Below are 18,870 nucleotides of genomic sequence, written 5' to 3'. Positions count from 1 at the left end.
TGACAGTGCCTTTCAAAAGTATTCAGACATGGGATTGTTTTAGACCAAAGATTCATCTTATTGGGATTTATGTGAGACACTGACCCAAAACAGAGTATGAGTGCGAAGAAGAAAAGGATGATGGATTTGAACGGACCAACATCTAAACCTTTCCACTATATCTCTGGCTGCACATTTCCTTTTCTTGTTTTTCTGTAAGGTGTACTTTTACGCTAGTCTCAACTCTTTTTTAGCATCTCAAGTTTCCTTCTAGGATTACCCAATATTTAGCTTGATTCATCTACCCATCAACACCGACGTCCCTGTCCTGGCTGAAGAATAGCATGATGCTGTCTTCACCACGTTTCACTGTTGGGTTGGTATATTAAAGGTGATGGGCTGCCTCGGTTTCCCACCACACAAAACATTTTGCATGGTCTCAACTGACCAGGTCACCATTTTCCACATGTTTGCAGTGTCCCAATACATGGTTTGTGGCAACCATGTTGCCACCCCTTCCTAAAGTGCCGTACAAACAGTTTTCCTGTTTACAGATTCTCCCACCTGAGCTGTAAACCTTTGTAGTTCCTCCAGAGTTACTGTGGGTTTGTTGGCTGCTTCTCTGATTAATGCTCTCCTTGCCTGGCCTGTCTTCGTAGCCCTGCAGTTATGTCACACTCTCTGAATTATCAGATGATGGATTGAATGGTGGCAGTGATATATTGTTTTATAACCTACCCTTGTTTTACAACCTTATCCTGACATGTCTGCTGTGTTCCTTGGTCTTCATGATGCTGTTTGTTCACTAATTCAATTAAATAAGGGAAAATTTAAATGTTGTTTTAACTGGAACTAACCAAGTTTCTTCAAAGACTCGTTTTAGATGGTTAGATGAATATTACATATAAGTAGAAACTGTATTTACTAAGTTGACTTCAGAAGGCAACTGGTTGCTCTGGGTTTTATTTAGGGTTGTTAGAGAAAAGAGGGCTCAATATGAATGCATGCTGTACTTTTCAAAAAACAACTTTTTGAACAAAGCATCATTATTGTCAGTCAGTCAGTCATTTTCTACTGCTTATTCCATAGTGGGTCGCGGGGGAGCTGGTGCCTATCTCCAGCAGTCTATGGGCGAGAGGCGGAATACACCCTGGACAGGTCGCCAGTCCATCACAAGGCAACACACAAAGCATCATTATTGTATCACCATAAATTAACAAGCTGCTTTGTGTTGGTCCATAACACAAAATATCAATAACATACGTTGAAATTTGTGGGTATAACGCTACAAAATGTGGAAAACCTTTGGGAATTAGAATGTTTTTTGCAATATATAATATTTTTAAACATACATCTAAATAAAATAATACCAAAAGGCAACCTATTTAAACTTGCAAAAAAACAAGATATTTTCTGTTGTATTTGAATAAAGTGGGAAGTATGCTTTTTATATGCATTGCATGAATGCAACAGTTTGTTGGTATGCATATGTGCACCTGTAGAAAGTATAAGGGTTCAGGTCGAGGACCTCCAGCGACCTAGCATCAAGTTCATTAGCCAGCTCCTGAACCATCAGCCACTCCTCGTTTTCCCCAATTATACCAATCTGAAACACACAGGGACATGAGCTTGCATAATCAGCTAAGCAAATGAAACTGACAAGAAACCAAATTAATGAATGCACTGTCCTTGATATGTTAAAAGTGAAGTGTCATACCTGAGCTTCAACCAGCCAACAAGAAATTGACGTCTTGCCATCATAGCCGGGTTTGAACTGCAGGTTGACCGAACGTGGGCCAATGTTAGAGATGGCCAAGTTGGTGGGAGGACCGGGCAGCTCTGTCAAATAATTTTTTGTTTAAACCAACAAACAAATCATGCATCACAGCATAAAAGCAGCTTGTTGTTCAATCCTTTTCTGTAATTGTCAAGTTACGTCTCAACTCTCTTTTCAATACTGACCTGGAGGTACACCAGAAGATATGGTTGATGCAGAAAGCTGACCTTGGCCTTTTGAAGTCAAGGCCGCCACCTGAATGGTGTAAGTAGTGAGGGCAGTGAGCCCTGTAACCTTATATTCCTGAGTCAGGTTGGGCAAGTAATGGGTCACCCTGGTGTTGGTCCTGTTAAACTCCTCCCAGGAGATACGATAACCTGAAATACATAAAAAAAAAAAAAACCTGCAGCATAAACCAAAAAAACTGAGCACTTTTAGTGCCCCAAAGGAGGGATTAAAACCCTTCAACATTGAAACACATACTTCAATATAACTTATTAGGACTAGGAATTTAATCTCATTAAAAATACAACTGTTCTGTGAAGACCTCAGAGGTTTATTAGAGAACATGAGGGAACAAACAGCATTATAAAGAGTGAGGAACATAGCTCACAGTTCAGATAGAGATAGAGGTTATATTTAAAGCAGACTAAACTTATAAATCAATACCCAAAGTAAGACTGAGACAAATTCAGTTAATCCATAATCCAAAACCGCCACACCTAAACTGATGGACTAGGCAAGGAGAGCATGAACTAGAGAAGTCGCCTAGAAGTAACTCTGGAGTAGCTGCAGAGATCCACAGCTCAGATGGGTGAATTGGTCAAATATGGCAACTATTAGTCAAGCAAATTTGTACTTTAAGCAAGAGTGATCCAAACATTTCTGGCACTACTTCACCTACTTACAAGGTGCATGAGGAGTGGCAAACATCTGGTGAGGTTAAGACACCAGTGACAACTGAAGTAGTGAAAAAACAATTTATTAACTGACTAATGTGTTTCGGATTGTGGCCAACTTGATTTTCCCTGATGATTTTGGTGCACTGTCAATACATACGGTTACTGGAGTGAGTCAGTGGAGATTTTACCTCACCAATAAAATATATTGAAACTTGTGTTTATAACAAGACAAACTAGGAAAAGCTTTAAGGATTTAAATTATTTTGCAAAGCACTACAATAATGCATTTTAGCTACCTGTAAGAATGCCATTTTTCTCTTGTGGCTCCTTCCAGCTGACTTTTAATGAGGTGTCCAGGATGTCGGTGAAACTAAGGTGTCCCACAGCACCAGGGGCTAAAGGTAGAAAACGAATGTCTAATTAAATAAAAAAACATCAGTCTTTTCTTTGATTATTAATTAAATCAATTCTGAATAAAACGTAATATAAAAAACACATACTATCCTCATGTGTTCGTAACCGCTGAGGGGGGCTACAGGGTCCATCTCCAGGGGTAGTGAAGCATAATACTGAAGTATAGTACTCTGTGAACTTCTTAAGACCAGAGATGTAACCCACGTGAACACTGTCCTGAAAGTTGGGTCGCACCATAACCCCTGTGACCTCGTTAGAGCGACTGGGTTCCCATGCCAAGAGCTGGAGATGAGGCGATACCAAACATGGGACATTGAGCAATGAATGAAAAAAAAAAAAAAAAAAAAGGTTATAAGCAATTCACATCAATTAGTCTCATAACAAGCCGAATATTAAATTTTCAGCACAAACATTCTGACAATGATATATTATTGGTTCTTTATAAGATGAAGGTAAAAGACTGCCCTGCTACCACTGACCACTAGAGTGCACTAGTTGACAGAAAGGAGGTGCTCACCTTGTACCCCTGGTTGATTCCATTGATAAACTGAGGACTTGGGGCACTCCAGGTAAAACGCACAGTGGTGGAGTTGACAGCCTCTGCTTTTACGTTTCCCGGTGGCACAGTGGGCACTGATCCAAATAGAGGAGAAAACAAGAGATTCGAGGAGGCATAGGGATTAGATAAGACATAGGGAGACAAGCAAACGGATACAAAGAAAGAGGAATGGTAATGAGATGGGGAAAAGGGGATCTTGAAGTGTTACAAGAGGCATTCTTTTCAGACTGGGCTTCCATTCAAAGCGTGAGAATAAGGGTGAAGGAAGCTGTATTTTGGCTCATTTGGGAAAGTAAGAACACACCAGTCAAACGGGATGTGAGAGCGGTTGCCTCAGGCGGCTTCCAGGTAAACCCTGCAGCAGTTGATTTGAAGTGAGCATGCCATTCTGATGTAACACCGGAAAACAGTTAGGGAGTTAAATATTAATGACATTGATGGGACCATATTGGTCTTGATGTTCTTGCTGCATTCTCTAAGCTAAAGAATATGAACACCTTTGTCGTTGACGTTATTCAATAACATCTCAGAAGATGAAATCCTTTTTTTTTTCTGCAGTGAAGGAAAAAAGACAGAAAACTGTGAAGACATAATTTTTTTCCAAAACCAGTCTTTGCTTCCTAAGGAAAGTAGTTCATTAGTTTATCTAAGCTGATTCAGATTTTTAACTTACTAATTAAACAGGTACTGCATATCACAAAAAGAGTACATTTTTACAAGGTTTTAATAACAATGAATACCTGTAAGACAGAAACCATTAATCCTGAAACATGTAAAGTATTTTGTAATCATCTGACTGCGACAGATTGACAGAAATAAATGCCATTCCTTTTCTAATAACAGCAGACATTGTGTGGCGGAAGAAAAAAATATTCAAACATCATATGCAGGGTGATAATTGTGAAAAGAGGCTGAAAAATCTAGACATAATAAATTTGAGTAGAGCTCAGACCAACTAACCAAGAGCCTGCATCATGTTGCAAATAACATGCTAAATAACTTATATTATTTTCCTCTACTACATCTGCATGCAATGTTTCAGAGTTCATTAACTGTGTACAAGGTTAACAACACAGTTTTAAAATCTGACGATATAAGAATTTTGTTTTCTAATTCTGCCTGCAAAATAACCTTATCTGGACAGGTAGAGGAACAGTTACGGGGGGTTTATTTATTTATTCATTTTTTTATGTGAGCTCGAGAGAATATTTAGTGAGTTTGATGCACCATTCTGTCCTCAAACACTTAATTTAGCATGACAAGGATTCACAATTATGATAATGTTTGGCCTTTTAATACTTTAAAGGGCCTAAAACTAAATAAAATATTCAACACTTTAGGTGCTCTGTAAGGAAAAGACTGTTGCAGCATTTCCAACTAAATATTAGCTTTGATGTGACTGGCCAACATATTGACCAAAGCAAGCAAAGACTGGGTTATCTGTTTCTCTTGTATAAGAAGCATTTTTATGAATCACTCCCATTAGTGTTCAGATTTATACCCAACAATAAAACTCTATAGACAGTCCGGATGGTAATGTGTGATTTAAAGGCTGAGCTTGAATATTTTCTAAAGAGCCAGACGTTTTAAAGCCTACTCCCTTTTGGAAGCCACATAGATTTTGGTGATTTATATTAACGGTGACTTTGATACTCACAAGAGTAAACAGGGCAGACAAGGAAGACGAGGATATTAGAATCAGTAAGCATGACGGTACCACAGAGTGCAAATGGCATATTTTAATTATTTTACCCAGCATGAACAAGTGGAGAACAAGCCATCCAAAACCCATTCCTCATGAAACATGCAGAGGTATGTCACAAGAGTGACACTTGTCAACCAAATGGTAATTTGTTAAGAGTTCAGAACAAATATTTTTCTACTTCGGCAAGAGTTGTTGCCAATATGAGTATCCATGTGCAAATATATTCAATTTTGGTGTAGATAAGGAGTGCGTTTGGTGGAATGTGGTAGAATGCAAACATGTTTAAACCTCTTCAAATAATACATTTAAAATAATACATTTTATTTGTAGAAGCGCCTTTCTAGGCTCTTAAGGTTGCTTTGCATCAATTACGGTACATAAAAACAACAGAAATTAAATGATTCCAGGCAAGCATTAATAAGGGAAGCTTGCCAGGAATATTTTGGATTTTTGTGGCAGTTTTTTCAGATCAACCATTTTTAAATATGTATCAGACAAACATAAGCTGAGTAAAGTTGTAATGAAAGGATGATTTCATTAAGGAAAAAAAACTATCCAAATTGACCTAGCCCTGTATGCAAATGTAATTGTTAAATGACAGAATATATATGATTTACTACATTTTTGATTCAGTTTGACTTGTCACACCCAGTCCTGATAACTGTCAGACCTGTAAAATCAGGAAATCACTTCAATAAAACCTGTCCCTGTTCCTGACAACAGGAAGTAGGGTAACATATATAAAAAAAATCAACACATCATGCCCTGATCTAAAGACATTCAAGATAAGATGAGAAATAAATGCACTGAAATCTATCTGCAAATGGTCATAAAGTAATTTCCAAGACTTGTAGACTCTACCAAACCAAATGAGAGCCATCATCCACACATTGAGAACACATGGAAAAGAGGCCATTCTTCCCAGGAGTCGCCACCTAGCTTTAGCGATTTGTCAAGGAGGCTGCAAAAGAACCAAAGATGACCAAAAAAGCCTGTCTCATATTTGCTAAAAAAAACATCATGATGATCCTCAAGCCTTTTGTAAAATGTGTGATGTCTGGGGCTACTTTGCTGCTTTATTAGCAGGATTACTTGTCACAATTAACGGCAAAACCTGTAAAAAAATGTCTGGCCATTATTTAGTGATCTTGAGCTCAGTACTGCAGCAGGACAACGATCTAAAACACAACAGCAATTCTATCTCTAAACATCTCTGTGTGGCCTAGTCAAAGTCTGAATTTAAATTTGCCTGACATGCTGGGGTGTGACGATTAACAGGCTGGTAATGTTTGAAAGCCCTCCAATGTGGTTAAAATAAAACAATTAAAACAAAGACATCAAATTCCCCCACAGTGATGTAAAAGACTAATTGCTGCTCAATGCGAATGCTTGATGGCAGTTGTTGCAGCCTTTTTTCACAAAGGCCAAGGTTGACTGGGAGCTATTTATTTCCCCTAAATTAATGAAATCATCATTTGAAAATGGCATTTTGTATTTAGTTGGGTTATCTTAGTGTGGTGTTAAAATTTGTTGGATTTCAAACATTTACGTGTGACAGAAAAGCAGAAGTCAAATACCTTGTCTAAACTTAGTTTAAACTACAGAAAACATTACAGGACCTCCAAAATGAGAAGAACTATCTATCTTTTTTATGCACATATATAAGGATATATGCAGTACTGTGCAAACGTTTTAGGCAGGTGTGAAAAAATTCTGTAAACAAACAATGCTTTCAAAAATGGAAGTGTTGACCATTTATTTTCATCAATCAACAAAATGCAGTGAATGAACAAAAGAGAAATCTAAATCAAATAAACATTTGGTGTGACCTCCCTTTGCCTTCAAAACAGCATCAATTCTTCTAGGTACACTTGCATACAGTTTTTGAAGGAACTCGGCTGGTATGTTGTTCCAAACATCTTGGAGAACTAACCACAGATCGTCTGTGAATGTAGGCTTTCTCACATCCTGCTGTCTCTTCATGTAGTCCCAGACACACTCCATGATGTTGAGATCAGGGCTCTGTGGGGCCATACCATCACTTGCAGAAAAGCCTTGCTCTTTTTTACGCTGACGATAGTTCTTAATGACTTAGGCTGTATGTTTGGGTTTGCTCACTTTGCATTTTGTAAATTGATAAAAATAAACAATCATCATTTATATTTCTGAAAACATTCATTGTTTACAGCCTTTGTTTACAGGATAGCTGTTTGTACAGCATCACACCTGCCTAAAACATATGCACAGTACTGTAGATACATGCATATTTTTTACATTATCAGTTTTTTACATTATCAGTTTGCTTATCAGTTGCTTTTACGATCCGTGTATGATTTTGGTTTCTTTTGTGTTTTTTATTTTTCGTTGGTGTTAATTAAATTCCTACAACTCATTCCATATTAATTCATTCCTTTGTGCTTAGTGGGTTAGGCTTAATATATTCTTGTGTTCTGTTCAGTGTGCATTTTCATTTATTTCTCTTAGATCAATGTAGTCTTTCCCCCTTGGCTGGAAATTTATTTGTGTTTTAGTTCTGCTCCTTCATTGTTAATTAGTCTCTCTCCCTCAGCTTCTCTGCTTTCATTCTGCCACAACTGTACCTATGTCATTATCCACTTTTCTCCCAGTATTGAAGCTCACTGGTTTTCATTGTTAATTGCTGAATTCTTCCATTAAACTGCTTGTATTTCCATTGCCCTGTTACACCGTCTGCTTCTCTCCCCATGCCGCATGTCCTGTTCTCCTTGTGCACTTCTGTAAGCTTTCTATTATTATTAAAATCTTCACTTTGTTCATCCCATGTTCATGTCTACATTTTGCTGGTATGCTATTTTTAATAAATGTACAGTCATTTTTCCTTATGTTGTAAATTTACCCTTACTGCACAGTCTCTTATTCCTTTTTTTGGGTTTTATATACCGTATTTTCCGCACTATAAGGCGCACTTAAAAACCTTTAATTTTTTCAAAAAATGACAGTGCGCCTTGTAATCCGGAGCGCCTTATATATGGATCAATTGGTTAATTGGTTGATCCATACTGGTTGTACACGGCGCTCTGTCAAAATGTTTCAGTACGACTGGTAAACTACAAAGCCGCACCGCTTGCAGCATTACGGCTACCGTAGTCAGGGGCGTCGCCGAAGTAATAGCGGTAAACACCTGTACTGTGCTTACTCCTAGTCCAACACCACTTGTGTGTGTATAACGTTTGAATGTACTTTTGCAGGAATTGCCTGAACTATATGTGATTAGAAGCTCAGTGTGTGGGGTGTATGTTTCGTGTGTGTGTATGGAAGATGTTGACATTACTCCTCCGGACAGAGGTGGCGCTGTGTGCTGCCGTAGCTGAGAATCAAGAGTGAAGGAGTGACGTCGGTATTATTGTGTGTGTGGGGTGGGTAGAGACGGCGACCGGAGCAGCGGTGTATGAGTCTGTAAGCCCTGTGTTTTTACGTGCTGCAAAGTCATTAAAAAGAACCCCGAATCTCGTCAACAACTCAGTGTTTTGATGCTGTTTCTTCATCCTCAACTCGGCAACGTATGAGTGAGGGAGTTAACCCCGAGGAAACTAGTAACTTCGGCCCTGGAGAAAGCGTCTCCCCTGTGTCATCAGACTACGGTCAGGGGACAGAAACAGGAAAGGTTAACAGTACTAACGTTTGATTTAGTGCATCAAACTGTTTCTTTTACGTGTTTACTGAATCAGGGAAAAGTTCCCTTTCACGTTTTAACTAACGTTTGATTTCAACTTCAACTTCATAGACTCCAATGCATTCCTAACGTGCGGTTGGCTCTATTCAATAGAATTCTATGTAGAGGAGACCTTACCATGAGAGTGAATGGAGTTATCAGAACGCTGGTTTGTAGTGTATTAATAAAGTTTGACTGACTGACTTATCTGACTGTTTTGTTGACATTCTCTTTAGCACAGCTCCATCTAGTGGATGCATAACGCAACCCCAGTCAAACGTTTGACTGCAGTAGCTTCTATTCTATGCGCCTTATAATCCGGTGCGCCCTATATATGAAAAAAGTTCTAAAATAGGCCATTCATTGAAGGTGCGCCTTATAATCCGGTGCGCCTTATAGTGCGGAAAATACGGTACATATTTTTTTCTTTTGTGTGAATCTACATGCTTCTATTTGCCTAGCACTTTGGTGCTGGTACACCTTTTTTCCCACTGATGGACAATAAATGATATTTCTATTCTATTCTATTCTATTCTATTCTATTCTATTCTATTATATTATATTATATTATATTCCAAGGGCCTCTTGGAAAAAAAAAAAAAACAAAAAGATGAACATACCATTCTTGTGTGTGATGAGGCAATGAGGAAGTTTGAGCTGCACAGGAAACATCTATAAAAATGTTTAACAACCTAAAAAAAAAAATGCTACAGGGCCAGTGAGCGGTGTCTTTAAAACCCTGCTTTTCTGTGTTAACTGCAAACGTCTAAAATAAGCAACAGAAATACTGCTGCCTTACCAATGTGGGAACTTGTATGTCTTTTTAATGCTACTGAGGTGAAAACTAGCAAGAAAACTCTTAATTTGATCTTTAAAATCATATTATTGCATAGATTTATAGACAAGTTCTATGCTGCAGGCTAACTATCAGTCCCAGAGAAACATTTAAGCATAGATTAAATGAAATGTGTAAAATTAAATAAACTTTCCTCACACTTAGTGGGAGTTTTTGATGCATAAAGACTATCTTTTATTTGAGGCTATTCAACTTATTAGTCCTGTTTGTTGCTTTTACCTCCTTGCAGGGTCCACTCGGTAACTTTATGGCTGTAGATGCCTGTGCCCGCTCCATTGTAGGCTGCCACCTCAATCTCATAGTTTGTCCAGATGATGAGGTCCTCCAGAATCAGGCTGCTCTGGTCAGGGTTGGTGATGTTTTTCATCTGACAATCGACTGGAAGCCCTGACAGACAGTACCTGGCAACATTGGGAGTAATTGATGGACACAGGAGGCAAGGATAATACAGTCAGATAACAATATTGGGAAGGTAAAAAAGAACAGAAATATAAAAAAGAGACTGTTAAAACAGGTGGAAGAGCTATTGAAAATTGTTACAAAAGCAGAGGTGAGAACAGATAAATGAGAGGAAGCTATTAATGGGAAGTACTTGTTAGAGCAAAATCACAAATAAAACCTAACACTTGTTATCGCATCCAAACAGAAGTTGCCCAACAAGACCCCCATCCTCCGAAAGAAAAAAAATGGCAGGCTGTCTTTACCTGATGATGTAGCCTTGAAGAGGTCCATTCTGGTGGTTCTCCGGTGGTGGCTGCCACTGGATCATTATGGACTGATTGGTGCGGCCACTTGCGATGACAGTCTGAGGTGGTGCGCTGGGAGGCTCCTCGGGTAGAGTCAGTCTACAGCAAAAATAAAGCAACAGAGGAAAGAGAGGTACAAAAAGAGACAAGGAGAGAAGCCATGCATTAATTATCACACGTTTCTGCATATTTCTATCCCATTTCATCATAGTACATCAAGTCATAATAAAGCCTTGCTTTTGTATTTCTTTTTTTTAAATCTCTCCATGAAGAAAAGTTGGGGAAGTGTGGTCGTGTTTTAGCCCAGAACATATTCCCCATGCTGCTGTCCGCAGAGGGACCACTTGCTGTGGCAAAGAAAAGATCAAAGAGGCCTTGGCAAAAGTGGAGCGCCACGATGGAGAGATTGATAGCAAAGAACAAGAAGGAGAGATCCATGAAGATATTCCTTTTAAGTCAATTTAAGATGACATCTTGATTTCTTCCCAATGTGCTGGAGCAGCCCTCTGGAGGAGATAAAGCAGAGTGTTTAAGATCAAAGAGGTGCCTCAGAAAAAGTGTTGCTCTCACTGACGCAGTTCCCCCTTGTTTTGGTGCATTCACGGGGGAATTCTATAAATGAGCGCTTGGTTGGAAAAGCTCCGTGATGGGCCTTGGTTGGTTTCACTTGTAGGTGTAAAAGAAGCGAATGTTGACACGGACCATGTCAAACAATTGTGTGTACAGGTGAATAATATGAGATCTTGTCTGGGTTTGCCCTTTGTGAGATTGTTTGGTCTCGCTAATCGACAGAATCCACCTGAGATTTTGGGTGTGTGCCTCTTTAAAGCCTCAGTTTTCGCTCATGAAGCGCTGCAATGACAGTTCATATGAAGGAAAAAGATGAAGCTGTGTGAGCGCACCCATCAAATCTTCACAAAGCGCATTTTCAGCTCATCCACATTTGTTTCTCGGAAAAAAAGCCCATGCGAAAGCTTGCTCATCTCCTCCTCAATCGAGCAGGAGTGAAGAGCGAAACAAAAAGTGGTCTTACAGGATTTTCTATTGAACTGCCAAGAGAAGACGTGGGTGGAGAACGAGTTGTTCCAGGGCAATAAAAGCCCTCCAAGTGCAATACTTTCTCTGAACCAGTGTACAAATTAAGTTATATAGACTTCAAGCAGTGTTTTAGGGCTTTTAGAGCACCCACCGATCTGTCTCTTTGCTAAACTGGCCTCTGCCCACGTCGTTGACAGCACACAGGCGGAACTGGTAGGAGCGTGCTGGGATGAGACCACCAACGACGACCCCAGTAGACTCAGGCTCAATATTTGCCAACAGTACTGTCCAAGGGGCATCTGAGATAGAAAACATAAGAGAAATAGAGATGTGAGAAACATCACCTAAATATTAAATCATTGTTTTGAGGATGAGGAGTCCTCAGGAGCATCTCTTCTGTATAGGCAAACTCAAATTTAAATTCTGTGTTATTTCTAGGTTATTATTGTGCACTATTGTTTCATTTTCTGTAATAATATTGAAGCTATCTATACAAACAAGTCATTTATTTCGCATGCACTCCCTCTAAAGATCAGATTGCAATTCAATTATCTAAAACCCAGATCCCATCTGCATCCTCAGATTCATTTTCCTTTCAATGAGTTGTCATTTTCTCAATTCAGCCAAAGCTTAAATGAGAACTGGTCAAACAATTTACCCTCTATGGGGAAAAACATTGTAACTTCTTTGATGTTATCAGGAGGAAAAATAAGGGAGATAAGAGCAGTGGACATTGACACAATTTAGTTTGCAAGGAAGCGAGCGGGTGAGACAATTCAGTTATACTGATTGCAGAAGGCTTGAAAGGACGCAACTGACAATTTAAGGGAAACAATAGAGACATAATATAATAAGAGGGGCTGCAAATTAATGAATTGCACTAAAAAGAAGTAGAAACCTCACTATAAAAGGATAAACAAGAAGCATTTAAAGTAAAATCTTACTGTTTTCAGAGACCTCCAGGATGTACCGGATAAGTGGGCTGTTGCCATCGAAGGCCTGGGCCCACGTGAGGTTAATGGCCCTCTTTCCTGTGCTACTCAGAACTGCCACTGGGTTCTCTGGAGCATGAGGCAATTGCCTGTATTATGCATATGTGTGTTTGTGAGAAACAAGTAATTAAGACAGGAGAAGTGCCAAACAATATATCTTAACAAGTAAGCTGTGAGCCTTCCATTCTAAATTTTGGAGGTGGCTCATCGATTACAGATGGGAGCAACAATAAATTTCAACAGTGAAGAAAACATCCATCAATCATGACCTCCTCAGACAAAAGTAAGCAAGGAAACAACCCACACATCAAGATCGAGATAAACTAGATAAGGTGCAGACCTGACTCGAAGGTGGGCACTACGGGAGTCATTGCCCCCCACCGAGGTCACCCTGCATGTATATGTTCCAATGTCGCCCGACCACGTCTGGGAGATGTGAAGGGTCCCGTCAGGATCCAAACGCAGGCGGGGTGACGAGTTCACGTCAATCACCGACCCGCTCTTCTCCCACACATACCTGCAGGTTTGAAAAGTGTGTCATACACACAGTCACCAGGACACACACTCATACACAAGCTTATGCATTTCCACAACACCTTTTACTCCAGTGTTGTGACAGTAAATCTGTTTTCCTTGTGTCAGATCATAGGGCAAACACAGAAGCTGCTGACACTGATGAAAAGCCTTGTGAAGTGGGTATCAAAGTGTTCTGAATCTGAAAAACATCTCTCTCTGTCTTTGCCACACATACAGTGCACAACATATTATCTAACCATTCCACTACATGTCATGTCAGACATCCATCCTCACATATGATCTCTCTTATGCATGCATTGGGCCATGCACGTGTCACAAGCCAGTGTGATTAATTGCAACTATTCGGGCTCTCTAGCTAATCTCCTCTGTGTTGCATTTAATTAAAGGCGCTGTCTGAGGTTATTACGCTGTTTACATATTCATCTGTTTACCCTGCAATCCGATCAATGTCGCAGGCCAACAGGTGACAGGCACTATAATCACTGGGCTCCCAAGGCGACAGTTTGCTCCCTCAGAGACAGATGCGTGCTCTCAATCACGCTCACGACTGTCTCAGAAGTGAGGCGAGACCATGAACTAATTCCTCAATATGATCTTTTGCTTCAGAATTTCCTGGTTGGAGGCTTTCCAAGCCAGGATTACTACCACAAGATCTCTTCCAGATTTCATTAACTAATTCAATCCAACACTCATAATCGAGTTTGTTTTCCAGATAGGGAATGCTTCATGGAATGTTTACCATAAATTTGAAATGCAGCTGAGAATTACCTTACGGTGACGCTGAGATCGTGGGTCACACCACAGGTCATGACGGCCTTGGTTCCTTTGATGACACTCTGGTCTTGTGGTGGTTTAGTGACGCGGGTACGTGCTGTGAAAAGACCCAGAGGTTTCTGCTCAGAGACTACATGTTTGAACAGTGGATTTAACAGAGCTTAGTGGACTGGATTTCATCTTTTACTCAGTGTCTCTCGGAAGCCGAATAAATCATCACATTGATTTCAGTGGGTGTTTTGCAAAAGCTGTTCAAGGACTGATAATTTGTATTCATTTACAGTGAAAAGCGTATGTTACCTTAGTGATTATTGCTAGAATGCCTGAAAAAGAAAGAGTTATGGAGTGCAGTATCTCTACAATTTGGTGGAAAGACATAAACCTATTTACTGAAATTCATTAATTCTTAAACACTTTTATTAGTAATGAAAGCTTCAGGATGCCCCCTGTATGGAGAAACTAGTTGCAAGCTTTGCTCAGGTGAAATTCTGACCTATTCTCTTTAATTCTTTCCATAGATTTTGAGTTAATTGAATTTATTCTAGTAGCTTGAATATTTTTCTCTGAAACCAGGCAAGGGTTTACATGGCTCTGTGTTCAGGTTTGTTGTCTTGCTGAAACACCCGCTATATTTTCATCTTCAAAATCCTGATAGTTTGCAGTAAATTCTTATCAAGTATATCTGAGGAGGTTTCTCTAGTCATTGTTCCTTCAATCATATGAAGTTAATCAGTACCGCAGCCCCACACCATGATGTTTGTACATTATATTTCCACCGCTACTACATGTTTGTATAGTGTTTTGGGATTGGTGGGCAGTGCAATTTTTCCTCACAACATGATGTGTGCACTGATATCGAAAGAGTTAAATTTTACTTTCATCAGACCGAACTGCATTCTCCCAGTAGTTCACTGATTTGTAAAATTTTCTGCAACAAAATTTAACACGTTTTTTCTTCAGCAGTGGAGTTTTGTGCATTCAACACACTTGGAAAACTTAGCAGTGGAGTGCATTAGTTATGATTTTTTTGACACAACTACCACAAGCTAAATCAAGGGCTCTCTACAAATGGTCTTTAAAACTTCTCTTCAGCTTAATATTTTGACTTTGCTGTCATAAATATTACAAATTTCCATCTTTGAAATTGCATATGGCCCAACTCAAGAGAACATTCACAAGTTAAGGAATCCGTTGGTAAACAGTGCCATCAGTACTTTGCAACAATACAATTATACAGGTCCTTCTCAAAATATTAGCATATTGTGATAAAGTTCATTATTTTCCATAATGTAATGATGAAAATTTAACATTCATATATTTTAGATTCATTGCACACTAACTGAAATATTTCAGGTCTTTTATTGTCTTAATACGGATGATTGTGGCATACAGCTCATGAAAACCCAAAATTCCTATCTCACAAAATTAGCATATTTCATCCGACCAAAAAAGGAAAAGTGTTTTTAATACAAAAAACGTCAACCTTCAAATAATCATGTACAGTTATGTACTCAATACCTGGTCGGGAATCCTTTGGCAGAAATGACTGCTTCAATGCGGCGTGGCATGGAGGCAATCAGCCTGTGGCACTGAGGTCTTATGGAGGCCCAGGATGCTTCGATAGCGGCCTTTAGCTCATCCAGAGTGTTGGGTCTTGAGTCTCTCAACGTTCTCTTCACAATATCCCACAGATTCTCTATGGGTTTCAGGTCAGGAGAGTTGGCAGGCCAATTGAGCACAGTGATACCATGGTCAGTAAACCATTTACCAGTGGTTTTGGCACTGTGAGCAGGTGCCAGGTCATGCTGAAAAATGAAATCTTCATCTCCATAAAGCTTTTCAGCAGATGGAAGCATGAAGTGCTCCAAAATCTCCTGATAGCTAGCTGCATTGACCCTGCCCTTGATAAAACACAGTGGACCAACACCAGCAGCTGACACGGCACCCGAGACCATCACTGACTGTGGGTACTTGACACTGGACTTCTGGCATTTTGGCATTTCCTTCTCCCCAGTCTTCCTCCAGACTCTGGCACCTTGATTTCCGAATGACATGCAGAATTTGCTTTCATCTGAAAAAAGTACTTTGGACCACTGAGCAACAGTCCAGTGCTGCTTCTCTGTAGCCCAGGTCAGGCGCTTCTGCCGCTGTTTCTGGTTCAAAAGTGGCTTGACCTGGGGAATGCATCACCTGTAGCCCATTTCCTGCACACGGTGGCTCTGGATGTTTCTACTCCAGACTCAGTCCATTGCTTCCGCAGGTCCCCCAAGGTCTGGAATCGGCCCTTCTCCACAATCTTCCTCAGGGTCCGGTCACCTCTTCTTGTTGTGCAGCGTTTTCTGCCACACTTTTTCCTTCCCACAGTCTTCCCACTGAGGTGCCTTGATACAGCACTCTGGGAACAGCCTATTCGTTCAGAAATGTCTTTCTGTGTCTTACCCTCTTGCTTGAGGGTGTCAATAGTGGCCTTCTGGACAGCAGTCAGGTCGGCAGTCTTACCCATGATTGGGGTTTTGAGTGATGAACCAGGCTGGGAGTTTTAAAGGCCTCAGGAATCTTTTGCAGGTGTTTAGAGTTAACTCGTTGATTCAGATGATTAGGTTCATAGCTCATTTAGAGACCCTTTTAATGATATGCTAATTTTGTGAGATAGTAATTTTGGGTTTTCATGAGCTGTATGCCAAAATCATCCGTATTAAGACAATAAAAGACCTGAAATATTTCAGTTAGTGTGCAATGAATCTAAAATATATGAATGTTAAATTTTCATCATGACATTATGGAAAATAATGAACTTTATCACAATATGCTAATATTTTGAGAAGGACCTGTAAAGGGCTTCGGAGAGCTCTTGTGAAATACCATAAGAATGAGGGACCTGTTTACAGACTAGCAATTAAAACTAAACTTGCTGATATTATTCTACACTGATAGGAACAGGATTACGTTTTAAAGAATGACAGATTTCAGCTAGTGTTTTGGCTTCTAAGATGAAGAATACTGTTGAGGATCATGAAGGAGCTGTATCAAAAAATGACAATAATTTTTTTCATAAGTCTTTGAGATTTTCCATCTAATTGATTTTTAGAATAGCCCTATTATTTTAACCTTAAATAGATTTGCTAGCATAGTGGAACTACATGTGGTGTAAACCCATACTACTTTAGTTTACCTGAACAACATTCTTCTTTATGACTGCTTATCAATAAGATTTTTAGCTTTCTTCTTCCTTCTGGTGCTGACTGGAAAGGATTGGGCTCATTATATGGTGTGCCATCTTTATGTCCTGTGTAATTTTCAGTGCAAATACCAAGCAATGCAGCAGGTCCGCAGGAAACTGTCAGGACTTGAGTACATAGCAGCTTGATTTTGAGAGGGTAGATTTTATCTATTTATTTATGATTAAATAATGATTTACAACAAATAGTAAAACAAATAAATGAACTCAATCTAAAATGACTGACAGATTTTACAGAAAGGTCTGGGTAGCAGCTTTTATTTATGGAGGTATTTTATTCGATGTCTTTTTATGTGTGGATTACTTTGGTTGTCACTGAAATCTGATGAAAATTTCATGTAATTGTATCATTGGAAAGATATACTATGAGAAATACAATTATCTGTTTATTATTTATTTATTAAAGAAATTTCTAATACAATATGTGTCTCTTAGAGTAGTATGTGTCTGTTTCATTTAAGCTTACCCCACACCAAGAGGTCAGCTGATGCCTCATCAATACCCCTTGAATTACTGGCCATGCAGGTGTAAGTACCAGCATCAGACAGGTGGGAGGGGCTTATGAGCAGGCTGCCCGACTCGAGCAGGGTGAATCTGGGCAGCTGTACCGAGCCACTCGCCAAGACGCGTTCACCTGCAGGGAAGGGGCAGGAGTGATTGGTGGTTTAGGAAGGAGAACAGGAAGAGAAAGAGGGGAGGATGTGGTGGGGCACGAGGAAAGAGTGATTAGGGCATTGGAGAAATGTCACAGGAAACAAAATAGGAGGTTAAATAGTACACTAGAATTAAAAAGACAAAGCTTAGTTGGACAGCATTTATATTCTGGATCTTTTCTATAGCTCTTGTGTAACTTTGGCAAGTAAAGAAAAAATGCAGCATAATGACCACCCCACAAGGAAGCCCACGCTGTTAGCCCACGCACCTTTCTGCCAGGTGATGGCTGGGCGCGGGGCTCCTGAGGTCTCACAATGCAGAATGACTGACATGCCATCAATCACTGCGCTGTCAGAGGGGCCAGCGGTGATGTTGGGAGCAATACCTGGGTGGGATCAACCACACACACAATGGAACATGCATACATTCAAAGAAAATCAGGTGAGACAGAGGTGATAATGAGAGACATAAACAGCTTTGTCCCTAATAAAGCAGGCGGCAGCTGAGAGCTTAATAGACTTGACAAAGGGGGCAGCCATCAGGTCTCATTCCCAGCGACAGCTCTAAGACTCTGACAAGCCGCTCTCATCTCGCTGCTTCTCCTGCTCACAGTCAAATTCAAAAATAGGGCAATAATTGCACATGCTTCCAGTGTTAGAAATCTGGTAATATATAGATCGATTGTGTCAGTGGAAGGATAGAGAAAGCGACAAAAAAGGATTAAAAATGAGACAAGAGGAGCAGATTTACAGGTTCAGAAATGGAGAGACTGAGGAAAAATTTGAATTTCCAAGGAGACTTACTTGTAACGGCCAAGTATGTGTTTGTCTGGATTTCTCCTGCGAGATTGCGGGCGAAGCACTGAAACATTCCCGTATCATCTGGCAGGAGGCCGTTGATCTGCAGGCTGCCTCCAACCAGCACCTTGTATCTTGGGATCTTCACTGGGCTGATGGGCAAGGCGTCTTTATACCACACAATGTCTGGCTGTGGCATTCCTGCAGGAGA

General features: G+C 39.9%; 1 protein-coding gene across 1 annotated transcript in view; it reads right to left on the bottom strand.

The window, feature by feature from the left end:
- LOC124864217 (protein sidekick-2-like) overlaps positions 1 to 18,870 on the bottom strand; it is a 146,217-nt gene that overhangs the window by 28,807 nt on the left and 98,540 nt on the right. Inside the window, exons 9-23 of the mRNA XM_047358903.1 lie at positions 18,666 to 18,860; positions 18,131 to 18,247; positions 17,675 to 17,842; positions 13,965 to 14,067; positions 13,000 to 13,176; positions 12,612 to 12,748; positions 11,819 to 11,966; positions 10,588 to 10,728; positions 10,103 to 10,284; positions 3,590 to 3,705; positions 3,159 to 3,354; positions 2,955 to 3,053; positions 1,942 to 2,133; positions 1,697 to 1,818; positions 1,476 to 1,585 (exon numbers count right to left, since the gene is read on the bottom strand). Coding sequence (XP_047214859.1) covers positions 1,476 to 1,585; positions 1,697 to 1,818; positions 1,942 to 2,133; positions 2,955 to 3,053; positions 3,159 to 3,354; positions 3,590 to 3,705; positions 10,103 to 10,284; positions 10,588 to 10,728; positions 11,819 to 11,966; positions 12,612 to 12,748; positions 13,000 to 13,176; positions 13,965 to 14,067; positions 17,675 to 17,842; positions 18,131 to 18,247; positions 18,666 to 18,860 — 2,203 coding nt within the window. The remainder of the gene's footprint in view (positions 1 to 1,475; positions 1,586 to 1,696; positions 1,819 to 1,941; positions 2,134 to 2,954; positions 3,054 to 3,158; positions 3,355 to 3,589; positions 3,706 to 10,102; positions 10,285 to 10,587; positions 10,729 to 11,818; positions 11,967 to 12,611; positions 12,749 to 12,999; positions 13,177 to 13,964; positions 14,068 to 17,674; positions 17,843 to 18,130; positions 18,248 to 18,665; positions 18,861 to 18,870) is intronic.

Source organism: Girardinichthys multiradiatus, chromosome Y (assembly GCF_021462225.1).
Source record: "Girardinichthys multiradiatus isolate DD_20200921_A chromosome Y, DD_fGirMul_XY1, whole genome shotgun sequence".
Taxonomy (NCBI): Eukaryota; Metazoa; Chordata; class Actinopteri; order Cyprinodontiformes; family Goodeidae; genus Girardinichthys; species Girardinichthys multiradiatus.
Note: the sequence above shows the minus strand (reverse complement) of the source record. Positions and strands in the feature narration are given on the sequence as shown.